Source organism: Sinocyclocheilus grahami, unplaced genomic scaffold (genome assembly GCF_001515645.1).
Source record: "Sinocyclocheilus grahami isolate Dianchi unplaced genomic scaffold, SAMN03320097.WGS_v1.1 scaffold638.1, whole genome shotgun sequence".
NCBI lineage: Eukaryota > Metazoa > Chordata > Actinopteri > Cypriniformes > Cyprinidae > Sinocyclocheilus > Sinocyclocheilus grahami.
Window position 1 is genome coordinate 361399 of NW_015505817.1, and position 22797 is coordinate 384195.

The following is a 22797-nucleotide window of genomic DNA, read 5'->3' on the forward strand; positions in this document are numbered from 1 at the left end:
ACCGAACCGGTGGATTTGGTCAGACCTACTTTTAAACACATTTTAGTTTAGCTAGAGTAAATCTACATATTCACATTCACATAGAGCAGTGGCAAGTGCCTGAGGTTGTCATGGTAACCACATACATTGCCCACGAATTAACGTTACAGCTGCGCTTCTATTTTTGCCACACTAAACTTAGCAATAAACACGTTTAAAATGCACAATAAACATGTCTGTCAAAACGATCTCAAAGGAGGCTTTTATTAAGCAAATCAAGGAGTGAATTACTCATCCACTGTTTTTAAAACAGACATTTGTTGGGCTTGATTCTAGTTAATGCGCAGTGAGGTGCACACTTTTTACTTAGTCTTACTGAATAGACGATAAACAGTTTATATTCTAAAATCTATTTAAAGGTTGTGTTCTGTGAAAATTAAATGGTCGGCATAAAAGTAGTGTAAACTGTAGTCTAAACCGGCTGCGTCCTGTGGACAGTGTTGGGCAAGTTACTTCCAAAATGTAATACATTATATATTACTAGTTACTGTCTTTTGAAAGTAATTAGTTACATTACAATATTACTGTCTCTGAATTGTAATGCGTTACTCTACTTTTGAGTTACTTTCACCAAAATATCCACAGAAGTATTATAAAATGCCAAAATGTGGTTTATTGCTGCTCATTCTACACCCAGTGGAGGGTAATGTGGTAGGTCTATATAGCATACAATTATAAAATCAGATTTAGATGCCGGTATGTAGGTCTACATTAATGTTACGTTGTAGTTTTAGGTTAAAAACAGATAAGCAGAAACCACATTATTACATTCATAAATAACACCGGTAAATAAAGCGAAATGTTATAATGTACAAACAATAAACACAATACCTAGAAAAATATAAGTTGCTAAACAAGCCAAAACGAATTAGGCTAATCAGTGGCGGCGCTAGGGTGGGCTTGACGGGGCCCTTCAGAAACTTGCTTAGCCCGGGCACAGCCCCCCCCCAAGGATTTCCTAATGATGTTCCCTTATTTTTGGTGTCACTTTCATTAACATTAAAAAAATAAACATTTAAAAAAATGCCTAATATGTGGCCTATAAACGATTGATATTATGGGGGTGGGGTCAAGCAACACAAGCAAGCAACGCTTAAACTGTGCAAGAGTTATGCCGGTGAACATCAGTCAATTCACTCTAGAAAAAGTGAAAGTAAAAAAACTGACGGCGCTTTCTAACGCTGCATTAACGGCGCATATTCTCTGAGACAACAAGAGACAAAATTACTTCAATATAGGCTGATGATGGTATATATCTGTCTTAAATTATTCCCTTAATATTTCTCTTGTGGCCCGTATAGTGAAAAACATGAGAAGAAACGTATTTCGCGTTAAACAGGTTGTTTTTGAAAATCTGTGCACGAAATAAAGCTGCTCTTAATTTTCATCGATGACTGCAGTGTTAATAATTTTAATTATAGGCCTATGATTCAATTGTATAAATTAATAGACCCGTTTAAAAAAAAAACTTAAAAAAAACATTCTCAATGAGGAGTAGCCTAAGCTAATAGCCTAAATTTTAATTATCCTCACAGTGCGCCATACGGTGCGGAATGGCATAGTCATATAGACTATGATTTAACAAAAACTGATTTTGTTATTTTTAGTTCAACTTTTTTTTCTCTTCTCCGACCCCGCAGCTCTCTCCGATAGCTTAGTGTTAGTGGCACCAGTCCAGGTGTTTCCAGGTTTTACTCGTGCTATTTCTCCATGTTGAGAGTTTGGTGTCACACATATTGCTAAGCATTCTTATCCTTTTCTCCAATAAACTGAACATAACAGGAGTGTGTCCATCTCACAAATGTAGAATCCGTCTCTGCAGTCATCTCAACCATGTAATTCCAGCAACAGAAGATCGACAAACTATTTTACCCGCAGAATTTTTTCTCTGGCGCTGTTTTGCGGTGTTAGTAATATGTTGTTGTAACTTGCGTTACTGAGATTGGAACGAGTAATAATATTACCCAAATTTTATTAGTAATGCGTTATATTACTGCGTTACAGCAAAACGTAATATACTACTGTAATATTATTACTTTTGTAATGCGTTACTCCCAACACTGCCTGTGGATCACCTTTATCTGATTGTCAGGGTCCGGAATCATTAAGCACGGCATTAATATCTTCATCTGAGTTTTTCGTTGTCTCCAGATTTCTCTGCAATTCGTGTATGTTGTTAAAAACGCGGAACATCATTTTATTCCACACAACAGGCAAGCATTACCGTTAAGTCTATTATCCACCAAAATGCAGATTCGTCACGTGACAATTCTTACGCAAATGAGATTGAGGGAGATGTTAAGTTTGTTTTGATTTATTAATTTACTTACAATAACAATTAAAAATGTATTACCTTTTACATATTAACTTTTACATGTATTATTAACTACATTATATGCATTTTTACTTCATAGAAAAAACTTTATAAATAAATAGTTAGTAAAATTCTTTAATCGCTATGGCCTGGCCCCCCCACAAGCTACGCCTATGACTAGAGCCCTGCACGGGCCTCAAATTTAAGCCCTAGCCCGGCCCGTGTCCGACAGCTCATCAGAATTACCGGCCCGAGCCCGTCTTTTTTTCCTCTTCTCCCAAAACAGCTTATACTACTGTTTCAGCTATTAAAATAGTTCAGTTTTGTATGTAATAGCAAAGTGATTATATTTAGTTTAGTTAATTAAAAAAAACGTTTGGAGCATTTTTTGTTCGTTAAATATACGTTTTTGTTTATTTTTAAAGTAACGACCAAGCAGCCAGCGGCAGACAGTGAACCTATGTTTGATCAATTTAGCCTTCTCAAATCATCACGACTTGCCTAAAATAAAATCTATAGATATAAAACAGTTCAGGCATAAAACAATGTTTAAACGTTAAACCTAGATAAATGTGCGCTGTATCCAATAGTTTGTGCGGAGAGTGGAAGCTAAAGCGCGCATTGCAGGACATGGAGGCGCCAGCGCAATCACTTGCATTTTTTTCAGTGGATACGCCGTCATTTTTGCTCATAAAGGTAAGAGTAATACATCATTCGTAACAGTAAAGGGTCTACTTTTATTTGTGTGCACTCACAATATCAACAAAACGTTGTGCTTTTATAAAATAAAGAAAACAAACACGATGCGCTTTCTGCTGTCTCTCTTGAACAGGAGCACTTACAAAAATTAACAGAAACTCAGCGAATACATGCCTCTCAGACATGATAAATATATCTAATAGAAAGTTAAAGGCGCGTCTGAGGAGATCGGCAACTTCATCCTTGCAACACCGACTCAGAAAACACTAGTTTATTAGTAAATAACTCAAATATCTCCATACTATTTCCCCCTGACACATTTATGGTAATTACTTTTGCCGGTGCTTTGCGGCAAGCTTAAGCCTATTGCTTGCATTTGAACGCAGAACTGTTCAGCTGCGCTGACGGCACGCATGCTGCTGCTACGGGACACTAAACACCGTCGAGCCGCTCTTGACAGTCGCAGTAGCACGGTCTCGTGTTGTTTCCACCAGCGCGGCAATTTTTTTCATCACTGATGGATGTCTAAAATATAAAAATAAGGAGAAGCCTAAAACAGGCCCGAGGCCCGGCCCGTGTCTGAACTATGATGTGAAAATTGGCCCGAAGCCCGGCTCTAGGGGCGTAAAAAAGTCGGGGCCCGTCGGGCCCGGGGCTGAAATGCAGGGCTCTACTTCTCACCCAATTCCCCATACTTCCTATTTTCAAGTCAAAATGAAGCTCTCCACTCAAAACTATTCAATCTTGCTGAAAAAAACAAACCTCGCCCTCAGAAACACACACACAACAACATAGTCTTATACACTAATGAGATCAATTCATAACACTGTTGCAAAAACCTTCTTTTGGCAATCAGGTATCATTTTACAGCTCAATGTCTATTACAGTATACAACATAATTAGAGCTGATACATGTTACAGTAAATATATTTTATTTTATTTATTTATTTTATTTAGTCATTTATTAGACGCTTTTATCCAAAGCGACTTACAAATGAGGACAACAGAAGCAATCAATTGTAGTATTAAAACAACTAAAAACAGATCCAAAACTAAAAGCTAAAACTTTATAAATACTACCTATACACATTTTAAAAATACAGAGATTAAATAAAAATGACAAATGCATACAACAAAATTTCAAAACAACATAAATGAAAAACAAAAAATAAAGCTAAAAACAATTCAAAATATTAAAGAACAAAAGGTATAAAAGTATAATAATGATTCTAACATAACACTAAGCCAAACACCAAAAAAACAACTACATATGTGTATGTACAGCCACACACACACATACATATATACTGTATGTGTACATACACATTTATGAATTCAATATATATATTATTTCATTTCCATTTAGTTTGTTGAAGTATTAAAATAACTCAAATTAAGTAAAACTAAAAACTTAATAAAAAACCTATACAGACATAATAAATTCAGACATAATGTAACTAAAATTAAAATAAATAACAAATACAAAATAATACAAATCAAATGGCAGTAGTTTATCAGTAATCCTAAAAAATAACACTGCCAAACACACATGCTAAAAAACAACAACTTACTGACACATAGTAAGAAATGGTTATAAAAACTGAAACAGAAGTGAAACAAGTAGTAGGAAAGTAAAAAGTGATACTTCTCCTTTGCCGGTGTCCTGCCCGGTGGAGTCGCACGGTAGAGTCCATGGTCTTTACACTCTTCGTTCTTCACACGAGGAGGCCTTCACGCGACCGCTGCCGTGGTAAACTAAGTTTTTTTTATACCCGTCTAACAAAATACTAAATTAATTCAGCTGGACACACTTTCCTTATTTTCTCCGCAACAAATGGCCAAGCAAGCGCAGACACTGACAAGATACGCGATACAGAACGAAACCAAACGCGATATCAGCACGTCTCCACACAGTAAACTTAAATGTATTTAAAATATAGCAGATACAGTGAAATTCAACAATAAGCTTTACAGTAAGAAAATATTATTATTTAGTATTGAAAGGCTGTAGATGAGCCTGTAGGCCAGCTGTCCTCATGCACAAGAACATGATCAACTACAGCGCTGTGTATTTCATCAGGAATAAATGTCCTTTGACCCCGTCCCCTTCAGTTTTCTTTTCCCCTCCTCTTCCTCTTTGTCTCCCACTAGTAGGATTCATTTTCCAAGTCACATAATCACCTGTGCTCCTTTTTATATCATCCTGAGATTCTGACCTGTGTCATCAGTTTTGCTACTTAATAAATGTGTGCTGTTTGAGTTTATATTGTGATTCTTGAGGTAGTTATATTGTGTGTTTTCTAAATGAGAACATGGTTAAACCTGTGCAAAATGATGCCGTTCTTGTGTAGAGTTTAGCTGAAAACACTGAGCAAATTGGAGCATGTGTGAAAACAGGTGAAATGTGTTAGAAGTTTTGAGAAATGTGTCTTTGTTTCAGGAACTGAAATGGTTATGAATGGTTTGGAAAATTGTGCCAAACGAATCAGTTATAGTGTGTTGGCAATTGAGAAAAACTGTAATATCCTAATGATTTTTGGCATAAAGGAAAAATGGATCATTTTGACCCATACAATGTTTTTTTTGGCTATTGCTAAAAATATACCCAAGCGACTTAAGACTGGTTTTGTGCTCCAGGGTCACATATGCACCATTTACATTTTCAATCTATATACTATCTTTTGATCCCCGTCTTTTCTCAGATACCTGCCTTGATGTCACAATGGGCTCTTCACATGATTTACTCTTACTCTTGATGTTTTTGCACTATGCAGTAGGTAAGCCATGTCATTTACTCTATTACCTCCCAGTTAGCGCTTATATCGTTGTTTTGATGTGATACTCAGTTCAGTGTTTTTTCACACAGATCCCACTAATAGTTGTGTGAAGATTCTTCCAGACTCCAGCAGTAACATTGTTCTTGAGGTGGGGAAAGACTTCACCGCGACATGTCACCTCCTGGAAGGCTCCGCTTACACATCAGATGACATTGAATGGAGTTTGGGGAACGTCAGCATTGTAAAGCAGTCTTACCGCAAAATAAATGAAACATCTGTTAGTGTTACTGTTAACATCAACAGTAACATGAGCGGTTGGTTGCGGTGCAGAGCCGCCAAGAATTCCCTGTCATACGCACAAACGTGCATCTATGGAATCTTACTCCGTACGGGATGTAAGTGTTTTCCTGCCAAAATCACACGTGCTACTTTAGAATGAAAAGACTTGGATTCTTCATAACTCCAGCTGTGTTTTAGTTTTGTACCTATTGTAGTGATTGCGCTCTCCAGGATGAACATTTGCTGTTCTAAAACACAAAATATTGCAGAATATCCAGTGTAATTTATTGATTTATTTATTAAGTATTCCGAAACATTTAAAAAACAAGTTTTAAAATTCAAATGAAGTACTTTTCTTTAATAATGTTAATCCTCATTGGTTCTCTGATGTCAAATCTGGCACGCCAATCTTTTCGAAGCATTTAATAACTTAAATATTAAAATATTCTTTTTAAGTACGGCCTCAGAACATTTGGTTAATTATAACGACTTTCAGTTTTCGATGAGCTAACCCTTTAAGAATCTTCTATGCAGTTGTTTATAAACCTGTAGGAGGAAAATAGCCCTGCTGTGGTGGCAGATAGTGAAAGTCTGATAGGAATGTGAAATCTTTTCTCATTATTTGAAACCATTTGCATTATTTGCTAAACACTTGAACTTCAAGAAAACTGCTTCATGCATCCATTGTTTTTCTGTTCATGACCTCCAGATCCTCCATTGAAACCAAAGAATCTGTCATGCATTGCTGTGCAAGAGGACAAGGATATTTCCTCTTACTTAAACTGTAGTTGGGATCCAGGATCGCGAAACCCGCTGATCGTCACAACTTACACCGTTTATGCCAACGTGTATGTGTTAAGTAACAGAAGTCCTGATAGCACTGTATATGCTTCTACACCTTTTTGATTTTTTTGTCTTTTTCCAAATGACTCAAAGTGAAAGACTAGAGTGTCATTTACTTCCTCTTCTTTTTCTATTTTAGACTTGGGTCAGTTCAAACATATAAAGCTGACTGTAATCAGCATCTTGCAAGATCCTGCATCGTCAACCTGGAAACTTTTCCGATTCATATGGTTTTAAAAGTGTGGGTTGAAGTGAAGAATGCTCTGGGGTCAGAGCGGTCAGAAGAACTTCAAACCGATTCTTCCTATTTCGGTATGATTTCGGGTTGTGAATTAGGAAAGGATGCATTTTACACTCTGTATGAATGCATCACTTCAACTGGCTTTTTGTGTGTTTGTTTTGTAGCGAAACCAAATCCTCCACTGAATGTCCAAGTCCTCACTGAAGTTAACATCCCCACATGTCTCATGGTTACTTGGAAACATCCCATTGACAGGACCATTCTGAAACTCTCTTATGTCATCGAATACCGCAAAGCAGCATCTGATGTTTGGATCGAGGTACGGTAAAGCCAAAAGCAATTCAGATTTTAAAGTGGTTTGACAAATTAGTGTTGTCAAAAGTTCCGACTTTGGCACAAATTGACACTGAAATTTTAAAAACGTTTTGAATTTTAATTTCCCGCTAGCATCTGTGCGCTGTTGAGCCGATTCTTTTTTTATTTTTATTTTTTTATTTAGCAATTTACAATATAACAACAATCAAAACAATAAAAAAATCATATTCTACATTAAGTAGCATCAGAGTATACAAATATGAAAACATATACATCCTCAAATCCAATTTGTGTTAGCAAATTAAAACTGAAATAAAATGACAGCACATGAATATTGTGATAACAATGGATATTAAGTTGTATAGGCACAAGTCAAAGGGTTCATAATAGGTCCAAAAAAATATTCCAGGTCTCTAAGAAGATGTGGGTTTTGTTTTTTAAACTGTATGTTAAATATTCCATATGCATTGTGTCTTTTATGATATTTTTAAATAGTTCAAATGTTGGAGGGTGTTTCTTTTTCCCTTTCTTAGATACGTAAGAAATCAGATCTACCCTTTTGATAAATAAAGGGTCTGATATCTCATTTAAGTTCACCCCAAAAAGGAGTCTTGTGATATTTCTTTCCCAGGACAGTCACAGAGAACTCGTACACTATCTCAAAACTCCTTTAGTTTTTCGCAGTTCCAAAAAATTTGCATAATGGCCCTTATGTTTTGCACAAAGGAGATATATAGGGAAACTGGGGTCAAGTATATTGTTGAGCCGATTCTCAAAAGGAGATGTCGGGCAAAATGCTGTCATTCAGCTACTTTTTCATATAGCTAATTAAATGGTGAATAAGTTTATCTCATTTTGTGTGCCAAATACATTATTTGTATAAATTAATTGTATAATTGTAATTACATAATGACTTTCAAAAGCTGAAGTGATTATCTTAATTTATTTGTTAGAATATGTATACTAAATCAATAAATGTCTACTGATTAATCGGTGAAATAATCGATGATTAGTCGATTAATCGGTTACCAAAATAATCGTTTGTTGCAGCCCCGCTCTTAACCTCAGGTGTGTTTCACACTTGTAATTCAGAAGCGGTGTTAGCAGTGCTTTAGTTGTGTTGCAGTGCCAAACTTGTGAAGTGTGAAACAATGCCGTGTTAGATTGTTACAGCTAGATGCTTAACAACTGACAACCAATCAAGTGCCTCAGATTCACTTGCTTTGGAGAGTCAAGAAAAAACAGCACATTGTATAAACAGGAAAAATGTCAAACAGTGACGGAAAACGTGGAAAGAAGTAAAGAAGAGGCCGTTTTTTACCTTTCAGAAAAAGCCCATTCAGGAAAAACTTGCTAGAGCCGTTATGTAAACAGGTCATAATCCAAGCTTATCTTGCATTCTGTTACCCAGGGTTAAATATTTCAGGTGTGGAAAGCACTACTATGGCTCAAGTGCAGACAGTGCAGTACAAGCTTGAATTATTTTCATCTTGCATATAACCTCTAAAAAAATAACACACTGTTTCATTTATGAATTGATGATTGTTTTAGGTGCCGGAGAGCTTCACCAGAGGGTACATCGAGTCGTTCAGACTGCAGTCTCTGGAGCCGTACACTCAATATGTGGTGCAGATGCGATGCATTGGAGAAAGTTATAGCAGTTACTGGAGTAACTGGAGCCACAGCGTTACAGAGAGCACTGCAGAAGCCAGTATGACCTGTATTATTCATAATCTCTGAAACGTTGATGGAAGGGTTCTAAAATATATACTCCTTAAAGGGATAGTTCACCCAAAAATAAAAATGTGATGTTTATCTGCTTACCCCCAGAGCATCCAAGATGTAGGTGACTTTGTTTCTTCAGTAGAACACAAACGAAGATTTTTAACTCAAACCGTTGCAGTCTATCAGTCATATAATGGCAGTGAATGGGAATCACACTTTGAGAGTCAAAAAACATACACAGACAAAACCAAATGAAACCCTGCAGCTCGTGACGATACATTGAGGTCTTAAGACACGAAACAATCGGTCTGTGCAAGAAACTGAACCGTATTTATATAATTTTTACCTCTGATCCACCGCAATGTCCAACTGTCCTGAGCGAGTTCACAACATCCGGCGCGTGACATGTGTGCGTGCTCTGGCATAGTAGACAGATATATATATATAAGTAGATGCCTCATTAGTGACTGTTTCTACGGGCCGCGATACGTTCCAAATTAACGTATCTAGAGCAGTCGAATAAGCCATCTATACATATTTAGGGTAGTAATGTGCGGAAGTGATATGTCGCGCGTATACGTCACTCATTATTTCCACAGTGCAGAGAGATTGCGGACGTGTTCACTGGCTCTGCGATGATCGAAAGTTATTTAGAAGTACAGCTCATCACAATGGAAGACGATTTTGATATATCATCAGACAACGTGGAATTTTTTGCCCAACCGTATTTATTTGACGTCACGCACCGGATGTTGTAAATGCACTCAGGACAGTTGGACATTGCGGTGAATCAGAGGTAAAAATGATATAAATACTGTTCTTTCTTGCACAGACCGATCGTTTCGTGTCTTAAGACCTCAATGTATCGTCACGAGCCGCAGGGTTTCATTTGGTTTTGTCTGTGTATGTTTTTTGACTCTCAAAGCCGTGATTCCCATTCACTGCCATTATATGACTGACAGACTGCAACGGTTTGAGTTAAATTCTCCGTTTGTGTTCTACTGAAGAAACAAAGTCATCTACATCTTGGATGCCCTGGGGGTAAGCAGATAAACATCACATTTTCATTTTTGGGTGAACTATCCCTTTAAGAACTGTGTTCTCTGAAACTATAGCTACCCTTTTAAAGAACTAGTTAGCTACTCTAACACTACTACTAGTAACAATATTAGTGTATCTTTACAACTTATCACCTTTAGGCAAAATGTGTTCTTTTAAGGAGTTTAGCTTTTAAGGACAACAGAGAACAGGCAAGAGATTGAATCCGAACATATGCTTTTACTAGACTCACAAATTAATTGGAATTTATTTATGAGAAAGATTATTTAGGACTAACCAGTTGAACTGAATAAATCAGACTTCCCCACACAGTATATAGGAGAGTGAGTTTGATTATTCTCTCGACTTGCTTGACTAAAGTGTGTGCAAACAATATGGCATTAAAAACAGTGATGTAAAAAAGCAGCTGACCTACTGTCAGGCTACTGAAATACATAGTTAATTAGTAGCATCACTGTTTAATTACTTCCCAGCATTGCGAAATGCAGCATTAATGCTCATCAGGCCATTTTTACACCATCTTATTTTCTCAGAGCCGGCAAGCGCACCAGATCTTTGGAGAATCATTCAGCCCACTTCTAATAATAGAAAAGTCACATTAATATGGAAGGTAAATTCCTTTTTTCACCTTGCAGGTGCTAAAATAACAATAATAGTATTATTGTAATAAATGTAATATTCAATTGCTGTTTACAAGTTAAATGGTGAATGTTTACATAGTGTATTCTCTTGCAGGCTCCTGTTAAAGCGAATGGAAAAATACTGTTATATAACTTGAGTATCAACCAGGATAATGAGATGTTTGAAAGCCGCAATATAACAGCAGATAATCTCAGACAGACGTATTCGATGGAGCTGCCAACGGGAAAAATGGCCAGCATTGAAATAACTGCGGTCAATTCAGTTGGAGTGTCTCCTAAAGCAACTTTGTTCATTCCAAGATCAGATAAAGGTATGTTAAAGACTGCAGTGGTTTTGAGTTTGAAAGCTGTAAATGTAACATTTTAACCCTTCTTTTGTCCTCTGATCAGTTGTGCCCCTTTTTTGATAAAGAATGTGCTATAAATGCAGCAGCACTTTTGGCGCTTGAACCAGGCTTTGTGGCATCATCTAAACCAGGGGTGCCCAAACTCGGTCCTGGAGGGCCGGTGTCCTGCAGAGTTTAGCTCCAACCCTAATCAATCACCTGAACCAGCTAATCAAGCTCTTACTAGGCATACTAGAAACTTCCCGGCAGGTGTGTTGAGGCAAGTTGGAGCTAAACTCTGCAGGACACCGGCCCTCCAGGACCGAGTTTGGGCACCTCTGATCTAAACAAACGAAATGACAGCTAATTTGCTCCTTTTTAAAATTAAAATAATATTGATATTCCAAATAAGTGATCAAATAATCTTCAATGACTTTAATAATCAGAATAATCTTTATTTAATTTCTAGAAGAATCAGTAATAGCCATTTACTGTTGGCTTTAAATTTCTTTTTTGTAAATCTTTGAATAAAATTAGCCACTTGCACATTATGTTGTATATGATAGGGAACAGTGGGGCTAAAGCCACTGAGCGCTTTCCAAAACACCTGGAGTACTTCACCACCAGATAACTTTTTGTGAGAATAAATGGATTTGTTGTGATGGAAGTGCAAAGTCAGCCATGTTCTCTGTTAGGTTCTCTTTGAAATATATAAGATATACACTAACAAATAAAAATAATAAAACTGATAAAATATGAAATGACAAAATAGCTGAAATTAACTTGGAAAAGGAACAACGATTACAGATGGGCGCAGTTTTAGGATATTATAATAATACAAATATTTCTTGAGCAGCAAATGAGCATATTAGAATGATTTCTGAAGGATCATGTGACACTGAAGACTGGAGCAATGATGCTGAAAATTAGCTTTTTGATCACAGGAATCAATTACATTTTAAAATATTCAAATAGAAAGCAGTTATTTTAAATGGTAAAAATATTTCACAATGTTACTGCTTTTGCTGTACTTTGGATCAAATAAATGCAGGCTTGGTGAGCAGAAGAGACTTCTTTAAAAAAAACAGTAAAAATCTTAGTTCAAAATCTTGGTAGTGTATAAATAAATTATTTTTCAAATATACGTTTAGTGTACATTTAATAAAACTGCTTTGTAGGGGGCATTTGGAAGGTGTAATGTGTGAAGCGTTTGTGATTGCGCAGAGCTTCCTGGCGTGGAGGATATGAGCTGGTCGGTGCGTGATGAAAAGCCGGAGCTGCAGGTGAAGTGGACTGCTGTCCTGCCTCTTCATCACACCTTACATCTCTTCGAATACCTGCTGGAGTGGGTGAAAATCCCCCAGGCTGTGCATCAAACAGAGCTGCAGGCCGACTGGCAGAGAGTCCCTAACAATGTCACCATCACCACACTAAATGGTACCAGCTCTCTGTTTTCTGAAGCTCTGACTAATACGCTGGCCCACGTGGAAACTGTGCATGTTTATTTACTAGTGCTGTTAAAATTAGCGCGTTAACGCAGATGATTAATTTTTCCAGTTTAACGGCGTTAAAAATAATTAACGCAGAGGCGGGGCTAGGGTTGGCCACCCCACTCACAATTACTGCTGTCTCGTTTTTGTTGACAAGGATTGCATTAATTTAGAAACAGAATGTCTTTACGAGCACATCAAACGGGAGCTTCAGTAGAACATCAGTGAACTGTGGTCAGATGAGATGTTGTCAGGCCATATGTCAGTAAAAACTAATATTCCTCTCCTGTCTGCCGTTATACTGCGTTCTCATGCGCTGTAGCCTATATCATATCATATTAAAGAGTGAATGAAACTACGAGCATGCTCGTTCAGCAGCGGCAGCTCTTAAAGTAATAGCAGTCAAATAACCTAATAACCCAGCTGCTGTGATGTCTGTTCATCAAAGAACAACAGAAAAAAAAGAGTATCTTTTCAATATATCTTTAGTAGCTTTAAGGGTTAATTTATATTTAATTTAGAATTTAGTATTTGATAGCTTTATTCAATTCCTGTATATTTCCTACTTGCTGAAGGGCACAGGTAACTAAATATGACGTTTATTATAATGGGTTTATGTGAAGATTGTTTTAAGTTCATCATCTTAAATTAAAAAAGTCTAATGTTAAAATTGATAGCTCTCAATTATACTGTAATGCTGAATGGCTATAGTCAATAGTTAAATATTAGTAAAAAAAGAACAATTTCCTAGAGACATCAGTAGTATTAGTATCAGTGATACTCGCCTTCAGTCATAGAAAAATATTACAAATTTGCTGCCTTTATGTTGTTTCTACATTTCTTTGAAGATTGAATGTGAAATTATTGCAATGTAAACGTATATTTAAAAACTTTAATGTTAGATGGGATTTTTAATGGATTGACAGCACTGTTATTTACATTTTAATCTGCTGACTGTCCGTGGCACATCTGCAGGATGAAGTAGAAAATACTAAATATGCTGATTTGAGCCAAGCGTGTTACACCGTTATTGGTAGCTGATTAGTGACTATTTTATTTAAACAACATTTATTCAGTCTCGAAAATTACATTTTGTGTGTAGAAGTTATAATGTATACTCAGTGTTGGGTGTAATGCATTACGAAGTAATTAATTTATGAAATGTAATTACTTTTTCCTTGAAAAAATTAAGTAAGGGATTACTTAAAATTTTTCTGTCATTTAATTACAGTTACTTCTGATGTAATTATTGACTATAAAACAATTCTATATAAAAACAATAGCCTAGTAGATTAAACATTGGATGTTAAAGTGTACTGTATGTTTCTAATGTAACCTCCCTCTAAATTCTCTGGTCAGTTCAAGAATAATTTATACAATTTTGCATTGTTTATTTGAAAGAATTAAAAGAGTAGTTTTATGTCTATCCTCGTATTGTTCAACTGGTTGAGGTTGAAATGGGATTTAGAAAGCTTTAAATGCATCTTAGAGAGAATAATAAGTGCTGTAATCTAATTACACTGTTGAAGATGTAATTAGTAGCTAGTAATTACTTACTTTTTTTTAGATTTAGGGGGCAATTACTTTTTCACGTAGGGCCAGGCAGGTTTGGACAGCTTTTTTCCCTTAATAATATAAATAATCATTTAAAAACTGCATTTTGTATTTACTTGCATTATCTTTGTGTAGTAATAAAATTTGTTTGATGACCTGAATCTTTTAAGTGTGACATATGCAAAAAATTTTTTAAAAAACAGGAAGTGGGGGCCAACACTTTTTCACACCACTGTATTAGGCATGTTGCGTACATCTGTAGCAGGTAAGTATTGCATGTTCATTTTGCAGGCTTGACATGAAAAGCAAAGGAAAGGAAGCACTGCAAGTTTTGCTGTCTGTTTTTGACTCAATGCTAAAGATTAAAATATAACATTTAAAAAAATATACATGTTTTCAGAATATAATCCTATTGGCCCAGTGCCAAAAAGTAATATAGTTTTTCAAATAATTTATAATTGTTACCAAAGCAAAGTCACATGTCTGCTATAGAAGCTGTGAAAATGTGAAACGAATGTCTGCTGTTGCTGCAGTTTCATTGTGAAACAAAACGTTTTGGAAGCAGTGCAGGTGACCAAATGTCTTTCCCTCTTTCCCCAGCTGATTTGGAGAAATTCAAGCGGTACAACATATCAGTGTATCCAATTTACAAGTATTATTCAGGACACATGTGGCACTTCCAAGCAGGACGTCCAGTAACCAGACCAGCCTACATTCAACAAGGAAGTATGCATCTGAAGTCTAATGCAATTTTCTCATGTACTGAAGCACACTCATATATAGGCCTGTCACAATAACAACTTTTTGTTGTGCGATATATTGCCCCAGAAATAATTGCGATAAGCAATTTTATTGTCATTTTAAGGCCATTTTATGCCACTTCATATATAATCATAATATAACAGCATAGTAATGCGAGAAGGCCTACACACTTCCAAACTTTAAATTTTTAAGAATATTTAGATCATGGAATTAAGTATCAATATATTAGATACCTTAAAAAAACTTGAATAAATAGTAAATAAACATTTTATAAAATAAATGGAAAGTAACAAGTAGAAGAAAAAAAAACGCACAAAGAACCTGACAGATTTTTTTCCCTGACAATTTAAGGGTGCACACTATTGCTCAAAAACACAACCCCTAAATCCCTACTTAGCAGTCAGATGTACAAAGGCACAGATCCCTAAACAAGACCATATCACACGGTGCTGCTTTCACGGCTAGAAGAGTATGTGGGGATTCAGGGGAAAGCTTTAAATTGGTTTAAGTCATATTTGACTGCTAGAAGCATGGCAGTAAGATTTGGCGCGTATACATCAAACTTGACATCGCTTATATGTGGTGTGCCTCAAGGCTCTATTCTGGCCCCCACACATTTTTCACTGTATGTACTTCTGTTAGGAGACATCTTTAAGAAGTACAACATAGCGTTTCACTGCTATGCAGATGACTTGCAAGTATATTTACCATTAACAAATGGTAATAGATTAGAACACCTTATGCCGTGCCTCTCTGATCTAAAAACATGGCTGGCCTCTAATTTTTTTATTTCTCAATGAGAAAAAGACAGAGGTTGTGGTGTTTGGCCCCAGAGGAGCCAGGGATGAAGTAGAGTTTTTTTTCGGCCCATTGTCTTTGTATGTCAAAGAACACGTTTAAAAACTTGGGTGTTTGTATTGATAGCTCCCTGAAGTTGAACACTCAGATCAATCATGTGGCAAAATAAAAAAATTTCATTTGAGAAATCTGGCCAAGATTAAATCATGTCTGACATTTAAGAGTCTTGAAATTGAAATTCATGCTCTCATATCATCAAGACTTGATTACTGTAATTCGTTATACAAGGGTATTAGTCAAGCATCTATCTTGCGGCTGCAGAAGGTTCAAAATGCTGCCGCAAGACTGTTAATGAATATTCAAAAACATGAACACATTACTCCGTCTTTGATTTCTCAACACTGGCTTCCGGTACAGTATAGGATTGATTTTAAGCTTCTTTTATTAGTGTATAAGTCTTTGCATGGCTTTGCACCTACTTATATATCAGAGCTGCTAATTGAGTATCAGAGTGGAAGAACGTTGAGATCAACAATTAAAATTCCAAGGACTAAGTTGAGCCAGAAAGGGGATTGTGCGTTTGCGGCAGTAGCGCCAAGACTTTGGAATAGCTTACCTTCTTTACATGTCAGGGAAGCTGACTCTGTACATGTTTTCAAAGTACAGCTAAATACATATTTGTTTGCCATGGCGTATTCTTCTTGATAGTTGTTGTTTTAGATTTGTATATTGAGATGATTTAAAGTGCATTGGTCAACATGTGTTGTTTTAATAGTGCTATATAAATAAAATTGACATTGACATATCTGCAGATGAAAGAGGCATTTTTTTAATTTGAACTAGCACCTCATGATTACACCACGTTAAGTACGAGAAGCTGCAAAAGACACAGGATCAAGTGGAATGCAAAAAAACATGGTGACAATCATTTTTATGTAAATATAATGGGCAATATATTGCGTCACCAAAAATGATCGAGGTCATGTACATATATTGTGCGATAAATCGATATATTGATTATTGGGACAGGCCAACTCGTATAACAGTTGTTGTTGTTTATCTAGCTCCAGAAGAGGGTCCTACTGTCACAGTGACTAAATCCAAGAAGAACAGTGCTGAGCTGACGTGGAAGGAGATCCCACTGGACAGACAGCGGGGATTCATCACCAACTACACCATATTCTATGAGATCGGGAACACTAAGCAATGGAAATGTATGTTCAACAAGTGATGCATGTGTGATGTGTGAGGCTTCACAAGCTGATCTGTGTCGAATGTGTTTGGCAGCTGTGACGGTGGGCCCTAATGTCCATACACATGTGCTGACGGATCTGGCCAGCGAAACCGATTACGTGGTTAACGTCGAGGCGTCAACAGAAGCAGGATCTGTCAATGGCACGGGTTGTACTTTCAAAACTATGAAGTATGGTAAGTCTTTTATGCTCATTTTAATGTTCGTCTTAAATGCTCGATGATGCATTGTGATTTTAACAAGAAGCCATCACGTACGTTGAGCTGCTTAAGCGGCTGGAGGATGTGACTTGTGCTGATGTTCTCTTGACTGTAGGCGATGGAGAGGTGGAGGTGATTGTTGTGGTGGTTTGCCTCAGCTTCCTGTTCCTGACCGTCTTTATCATAATGCTCTGCCTTCGGAAAAGAGAAGTGTGAGTCACTGCTTTTCACCACTCAAAACGAAACACAAAGCAAGAATTCAACTTTAAGTCACCTCTTCTGTTCACTTCGGAGAAGCATTGGTCTGCAAATGCTGGTACAAGATTGGCTAATACAGCCTAGCCAGTCTTTGTAAACTATGTGTAATTGTGCACATTTAAATGTCCATTTAAAATAATTAATTAAACAAAATACAGTACAAACTAGTCATGTTTTCTACTTCGATGCAGATTTTGTTCCATAAAACAAGTTCACAGTGAACACATCTGTCGAGCTCCAAAACACAATTTTCTCCATAATGTTTTAGCAGAATGTTCATGCTGCTCTTTTCTCTTTAATGACAGTGAATGATAACTAGGTGCTATTTGACATTCAAAATGAAGAAAGGCACCAAAATGCACCATAAAGCTAGTCTTATGAATTGTGTGAGAAAACGATTAAATTAAAGTTGATAGTTTCTCTGGCAAATCTTTTATTCTCATTCGTCTTTGTATATCTGGCAAGTATCATATCAGGTTTGATGACAGTAATGCCAAGCATAATTGATTCCTACTGTAGATGTAACTGATCACAATGCACCAAATATTATGTACATATTCAAATATGACTGAAAGCTATTCATCCCGTAGGTGTATTTTAGTGCAAGACTCCTGCACACTAATTTTATGATACTTTTAATGCTACTTTTTGTCACTTCTTCAGAGCTCCTGGTCGCCATTCAAAATATGGAAGGATTGTTGAAATATAGAAAATATAGAACAAGCAAAATATAGGATTTTGAAACTAATGAAATGCTCTTTAAGTAACTTGCCCCAGATGAAAAGTGCATTAAAATCCTTATGAATTTTTTGCATTGCTTAATTTAATACAGAAACAGAAGTTATTGTATGTATTTTGTATTTTGTAAAATGTATTTTGAAGAGTAGATATATCACCTAACCCCACAGTGAATGGTGCTGTGTGGTGTTTACAGTCATTATTTTCTGGCCTCTCTTTTCAGGCTTAAGAAGCTGTTGTGGCCGCAGGTTCCAGACCCGTCTGACAGCTCCATTGCCCACTGGTCACCTGATTTCCCCATAAAGGTCAGTAAGGAATCCAAATCATGGGTGAATCACAAAACATGTCCAAAAAAATACTGAATTAATCTTAAAATTATTACGTTACCTTAAAGATTGTTTCATTATGAAGTTGTCCTGGCAGTATGCACATATAACCCAATAATTATAATATTATAATGAATAAATTATTTAATGAAGTTATTTTCATTTATATTAAGCACAAAGGCAGAGTACGACAACTTTTAGTTCTGTTTTACGATTTAAATATTTCTTTGTTGTTTGTTTAAAGGCACAATGTCATTTTCGCCACTGGAGGGCGCGTATTCAAAATAAACAAAGAGACAAAGGCGTAGTTTGATGACTCAGTGACTGAGTGTGGAATCATGGGAGTTGTGGTCTTCATCCCCACAGCCGATGCAATCTGACGGGACTCGGGCAGAAATCATGTTCATGGATGAGCTAATGATTTATTAACGTAGTAGAATGAAGCAGGGTGAGGCTGAAAGCCGTCGAAGCGAAACGAGGCGCTGAACGAGCGCGACACACGGCTGGAAAGCAGCGGAGCTTTTATTGCCACAGTCGAGCGCTTCCGCTGCTTCCGGTCGTGCGTATGTGGGGTAAAGCAGCAGAGCTTTTATTATGCCACAGTCGACCGCTTCCGCTCCTTTCGGTCGTGCGTATGTGGGGTAAAGCAGAGGAGCTTTTATTATGCCACAGTCAACCGCTTCCGCTGCTTCCGGTCGTGCGTATTGGGGTAAAGCAGCGGAGCTTTTATTATGCCACAGTCTACTGCTTCCGCTGCTTCCAGTTGTGTGTATGTGGGGTAAAGCAGCGCTGTTTTATCACACTAGATACGTTTGAAAGTTCTGTTATAATGCTACTCTGTGCGGTCGTCACCGGTCTATTAAAACACGCAACATATTAAAGCGTTTTTGGAGTTTCTATATTTTCTACAAAACAAAGCCGGAAATCGAGGGGTTATGATGTCTTCGGCAGGCGACACAATGACACTATAGAAACGCTTTCGAAACATTCTTCGAAACATTTGGGATAATGTAAGCACACAAGTCAGCAAAATATATAACACTGTTCTAGTGGTTTTTAGATATTTTAATAAAAAAATCTTACATATTGTGCCTTTAATGGAAATGAGAATTGGGGAAGGAAAGTTCTTGTCATTAACAATCTCACAATGAAAATTGGAATATATTGTTTTTTTTTTTTGTTTTTTTTTTATTATTTTGGTTTTGTGGTCCATTATGACCTGGACATCAACATGTTCACGTATATCGCAACACAAATCTTCTCCGACCACATAACTGCATACAGCTCAATCTGTTGGGATGTTCTTAATAAAATAAAAATCCACATTCGAATGCAAAAACGTGGCATTCAAATTTTGTGCGCTCGTCAGGCAGCCTTATCAGTGGCACACGAGATGCGATGACGATGTAAGTGTCGTTGCATTTTAATGCTTTTCATAGCTTATCCAGTTGAACCCACTGGATGCGGCGCTACTACATTGTTCGTTCAAATTATTGCGGAAAAAGAGAACATCAATGCGGAGATGTTGTTTACGGCAAAACTGAAACCAAGCCGTTCACACACAACACATATTTATCGCATTTTCTAGAGGGACATCTATCAGCGTTGCACTCGCGTCTCACACGAGAGCCGCATGTTTAGAAAGCCATGTAAAATTAATGTAAGTCATCTGTTAAAAAACATGTCTCGAGACTTTATGGCAGTTTTTCCCCATCCCACTGCATCTCATGTTTTTAAATGAAAAAGTACTCTTTGTGATTGGTTTTCGGTCCTTTGTATTAAACTATACATACATACATGATGTGGTTTTGTTTCTGATTGTTTAAGCAAATTAACATTTAAAGCGACATTCAAGGAAACGGCTTGCTGTAAACAGAGCTGTTTTTGACAGGGTAAAAAGGGTGTTTTTTACACTACCATTGAGAAATTTTAACCAAACCATGTTACAGACTTCTGATGAGCCCTTTTAATTACTATGCACTTTTTTCACAGATAGTCGTGTTATTTTATTATGCTTTGAAGAAACGTGCATTAGTAATATTTTGCTTGATGCGCCCTCTTGTGGCCTCAGGAGAGAAGCCAAAAACTTTTTCCCCCTAACTGAAATTATGCCTTTTAAATTCGAATATAGATAATATTTTAGTACAAAATTCCTATTTAGTTTTTTAGCCATTTTGACAGCCCTAGTTCTTACGGTTTGGCACACAGAGCTAACAGCTTCTGACCTTCTCTAGGCCGACCTGCCCAAAGAAGATGTCAGCGTGGTGGAGGTGGACGTGTTCGATGGCAAGTCCCTGTGCGAGGAAGACAAAGGCGTGTTGCCGCTGAAGAAGGACAAGTATCTTTCAGAGGAGCACAGCAGCGGGATCGGAGGCTCGTCCTGCATGTCCTCGCCCCGCCACAGCGTGTCGGACAGTGACGAGGGCGACTCGGGCCAGACCACGGCCAGCACCGTGCAGTACTCCTCAGTGCGGGCCAGCGGCTACAAGGGCCAGACTCCCAGCCACCAGCCTCCGGCGTTCGCTCGCTCCGAGTCCACACAGCCGCTGCTGGACTGCGAGGAGCATCCAGACCATCTCAACGAGAGCCACTCCAGGAGCTCGTACTTCAGACGCGGCCGAGAGCTGGAGCCCGGCGTCCTCGCTCCGGAGTGCGATGGAGGCTCCCTGACCTTCTGTCCGGTGCAGGAGGAGGAGGCGTCTCCCGTCGCCGAGGATCCATCCGCCTTGTGTTACATGCCGCAGAAGAGCGGCTACCGACCTCAGTAAAAGACACTGGCGCTTTGGAGACGGCCCTAAGCTACTGCATCTGAATGTGCCTGTCAACAACTTTTCATTTGGCATTTTAACGATTGCAAGCTTATGCCAGATGTGTATGGTAACACTAGACCACGTGCCTTCTGTCTGACTGTTGTTTTGAACCGCATGCATGTTTCGTTGAAGCGTTGTGTAAAAACGTGGATTTCCATTCTCATTTACACCACCGGTCAAACGTTTCTGAACAGGAAGACCTCTTCTGCTCACCAAGCCTGCATTTATTTGATCCAAAGTACAGCAAAAGCAGTAATATTGTGAAATATTTTTACTATTTAAAATAACTGTTTTCTGTTTGAATATATTTGAAAATGTAATTTATTTCTGTGATCAAAGAGAAATTCTAGAAATGTAATACTTTTATTTAGCAAGGATGCTTTAAATTGATCAAAACTGATGCTAAAGACTTGTAATGTTACAAAAGATTTCCATTTCAGATAAATGCTGTTCTTCTGAACTTTCTATTCATCAAAGAAACCTGAAATAAAGTCTACTTAGCTGTTAACATATATAATAATAATTGTTTTTGTACAGTAAATCAGCATATTATACTGATTTCTGAAGGATCACGTGACACTGAAGACTGGAGTAATGATGCTGAAAATACAGCTTTGATCACAGAAATAAATTACATTTGAACATATATTCACATAGAACGCAGTTATTTTAAATAGTAAAAATATTTCAAAAAGTGTACTGTTTTTGCTGTACTTTGGATCAAATAAATGCAGGCTTGGTGAGCAGAAGAGACTTCTTAAAAAAAAAAAAACATAAAAAATCTTACTGTTCGGAAACTTTTGACTGGTAGTGTACCTGTTGCTGGTTTCTTGCCTCCAGCTCACAGCCGATTGGTCTGTGTTTGGTGAATGTGCCGTTTCGATTTCGCTCGCTTCCAGCATAGACACAGTGTTGTTTAGAAATTACGAACAATTTGTGCGAAGGTGCGTTATGGTATTGACACACATTAGTATTACTGGTTATGGTATTTCGAATATTAATATTTTTAACAATATGCAACAGAATGTCGACCCTAGCTTGAGTTAACCTTGCTTTCGTGTTCCTGGTGATAATTTTCTCTTAGGATAAAACTAACACTACATTGAAATGACAGTTATGAAATGCAGATATTTCATTGAATGCCTTGTCATGTATTTCTGTATCTCTGTGTGATTTTTGTTTATACCATTCTATCACTTAGGTGTGTATCACTGATACTAGCTCAAATAAAGACTTTATTCAAATGTTTTGCAGTCTATAAGCTTTACTACTGTTTCAGACTTTTATACCTTCAGTCTATGGGTTTTGTTTATTGGTAACAGCGGCTTCTCTGACTGGTGAGTCCCACTTC

At 37.3% G+C, this 22797-nt stretch overlaps 1 protein-coding gene across 1 annotated transcript in view; it reads left to right on the top strand.

Annotated features, from left to right (window-relative positions):
• The window catches only part of il6st (interleukin 6 cytokine family signal transduce), a 26474-nt gene extending 4823 nt beyond the window's left edge, over positions 1-21651 (top strand). Inside the window, exons 2-16 of the mRNA XM_016241894.1 lie at positions 5755-5829; positions 5919-6224; positions 6818-6956; positions 7091-7263; positions 7357-7511; positions 9059-9218; positions 10825-10901; positions 11027-11243; positions 12483-12695; positions 14903-15028; positions 16927-17076; positions 17150-17290; positions 17430-17526; positions 18534-18615; positions 20871-21651. Of these exons, the coding sequence (XP_016097380.1) occupies positions 5775-5829; positions 5919-6224; positions 6818-6956; positions 7091-7263; positions 7357-7511; positions 9059-9218; positions 10825-10901; positions 11027-11243; positions 12483-12695; positions 14903-15028; positions 16927-17076; positions 17150-17290; positions 17430-17526; positions 18534-18615; positions 20871-21404 (2625 nt within the window). The 5' untranslated portion in view covers positions 5755-5774 and the 3' untranslated portion in view covers positions 21405-21651. The remainder of the gene's footprint in view (positions 1-5754; positions 5830-5918; positions 6225-6817; positions 6957-7090; positions 7264-7356; positions 7512-9058; positions 9219-10824; positions 10902-11026; positions 11244-12482; positions 12696-14902; positions 15029-16926; positions 17077-17149; positions 17291-17429; positions 17527-18533; positions 18616-20870) is intronic.
• The last annotated feature ends 1146 nt before the right edge of the window (positions 21652-22797 follow it).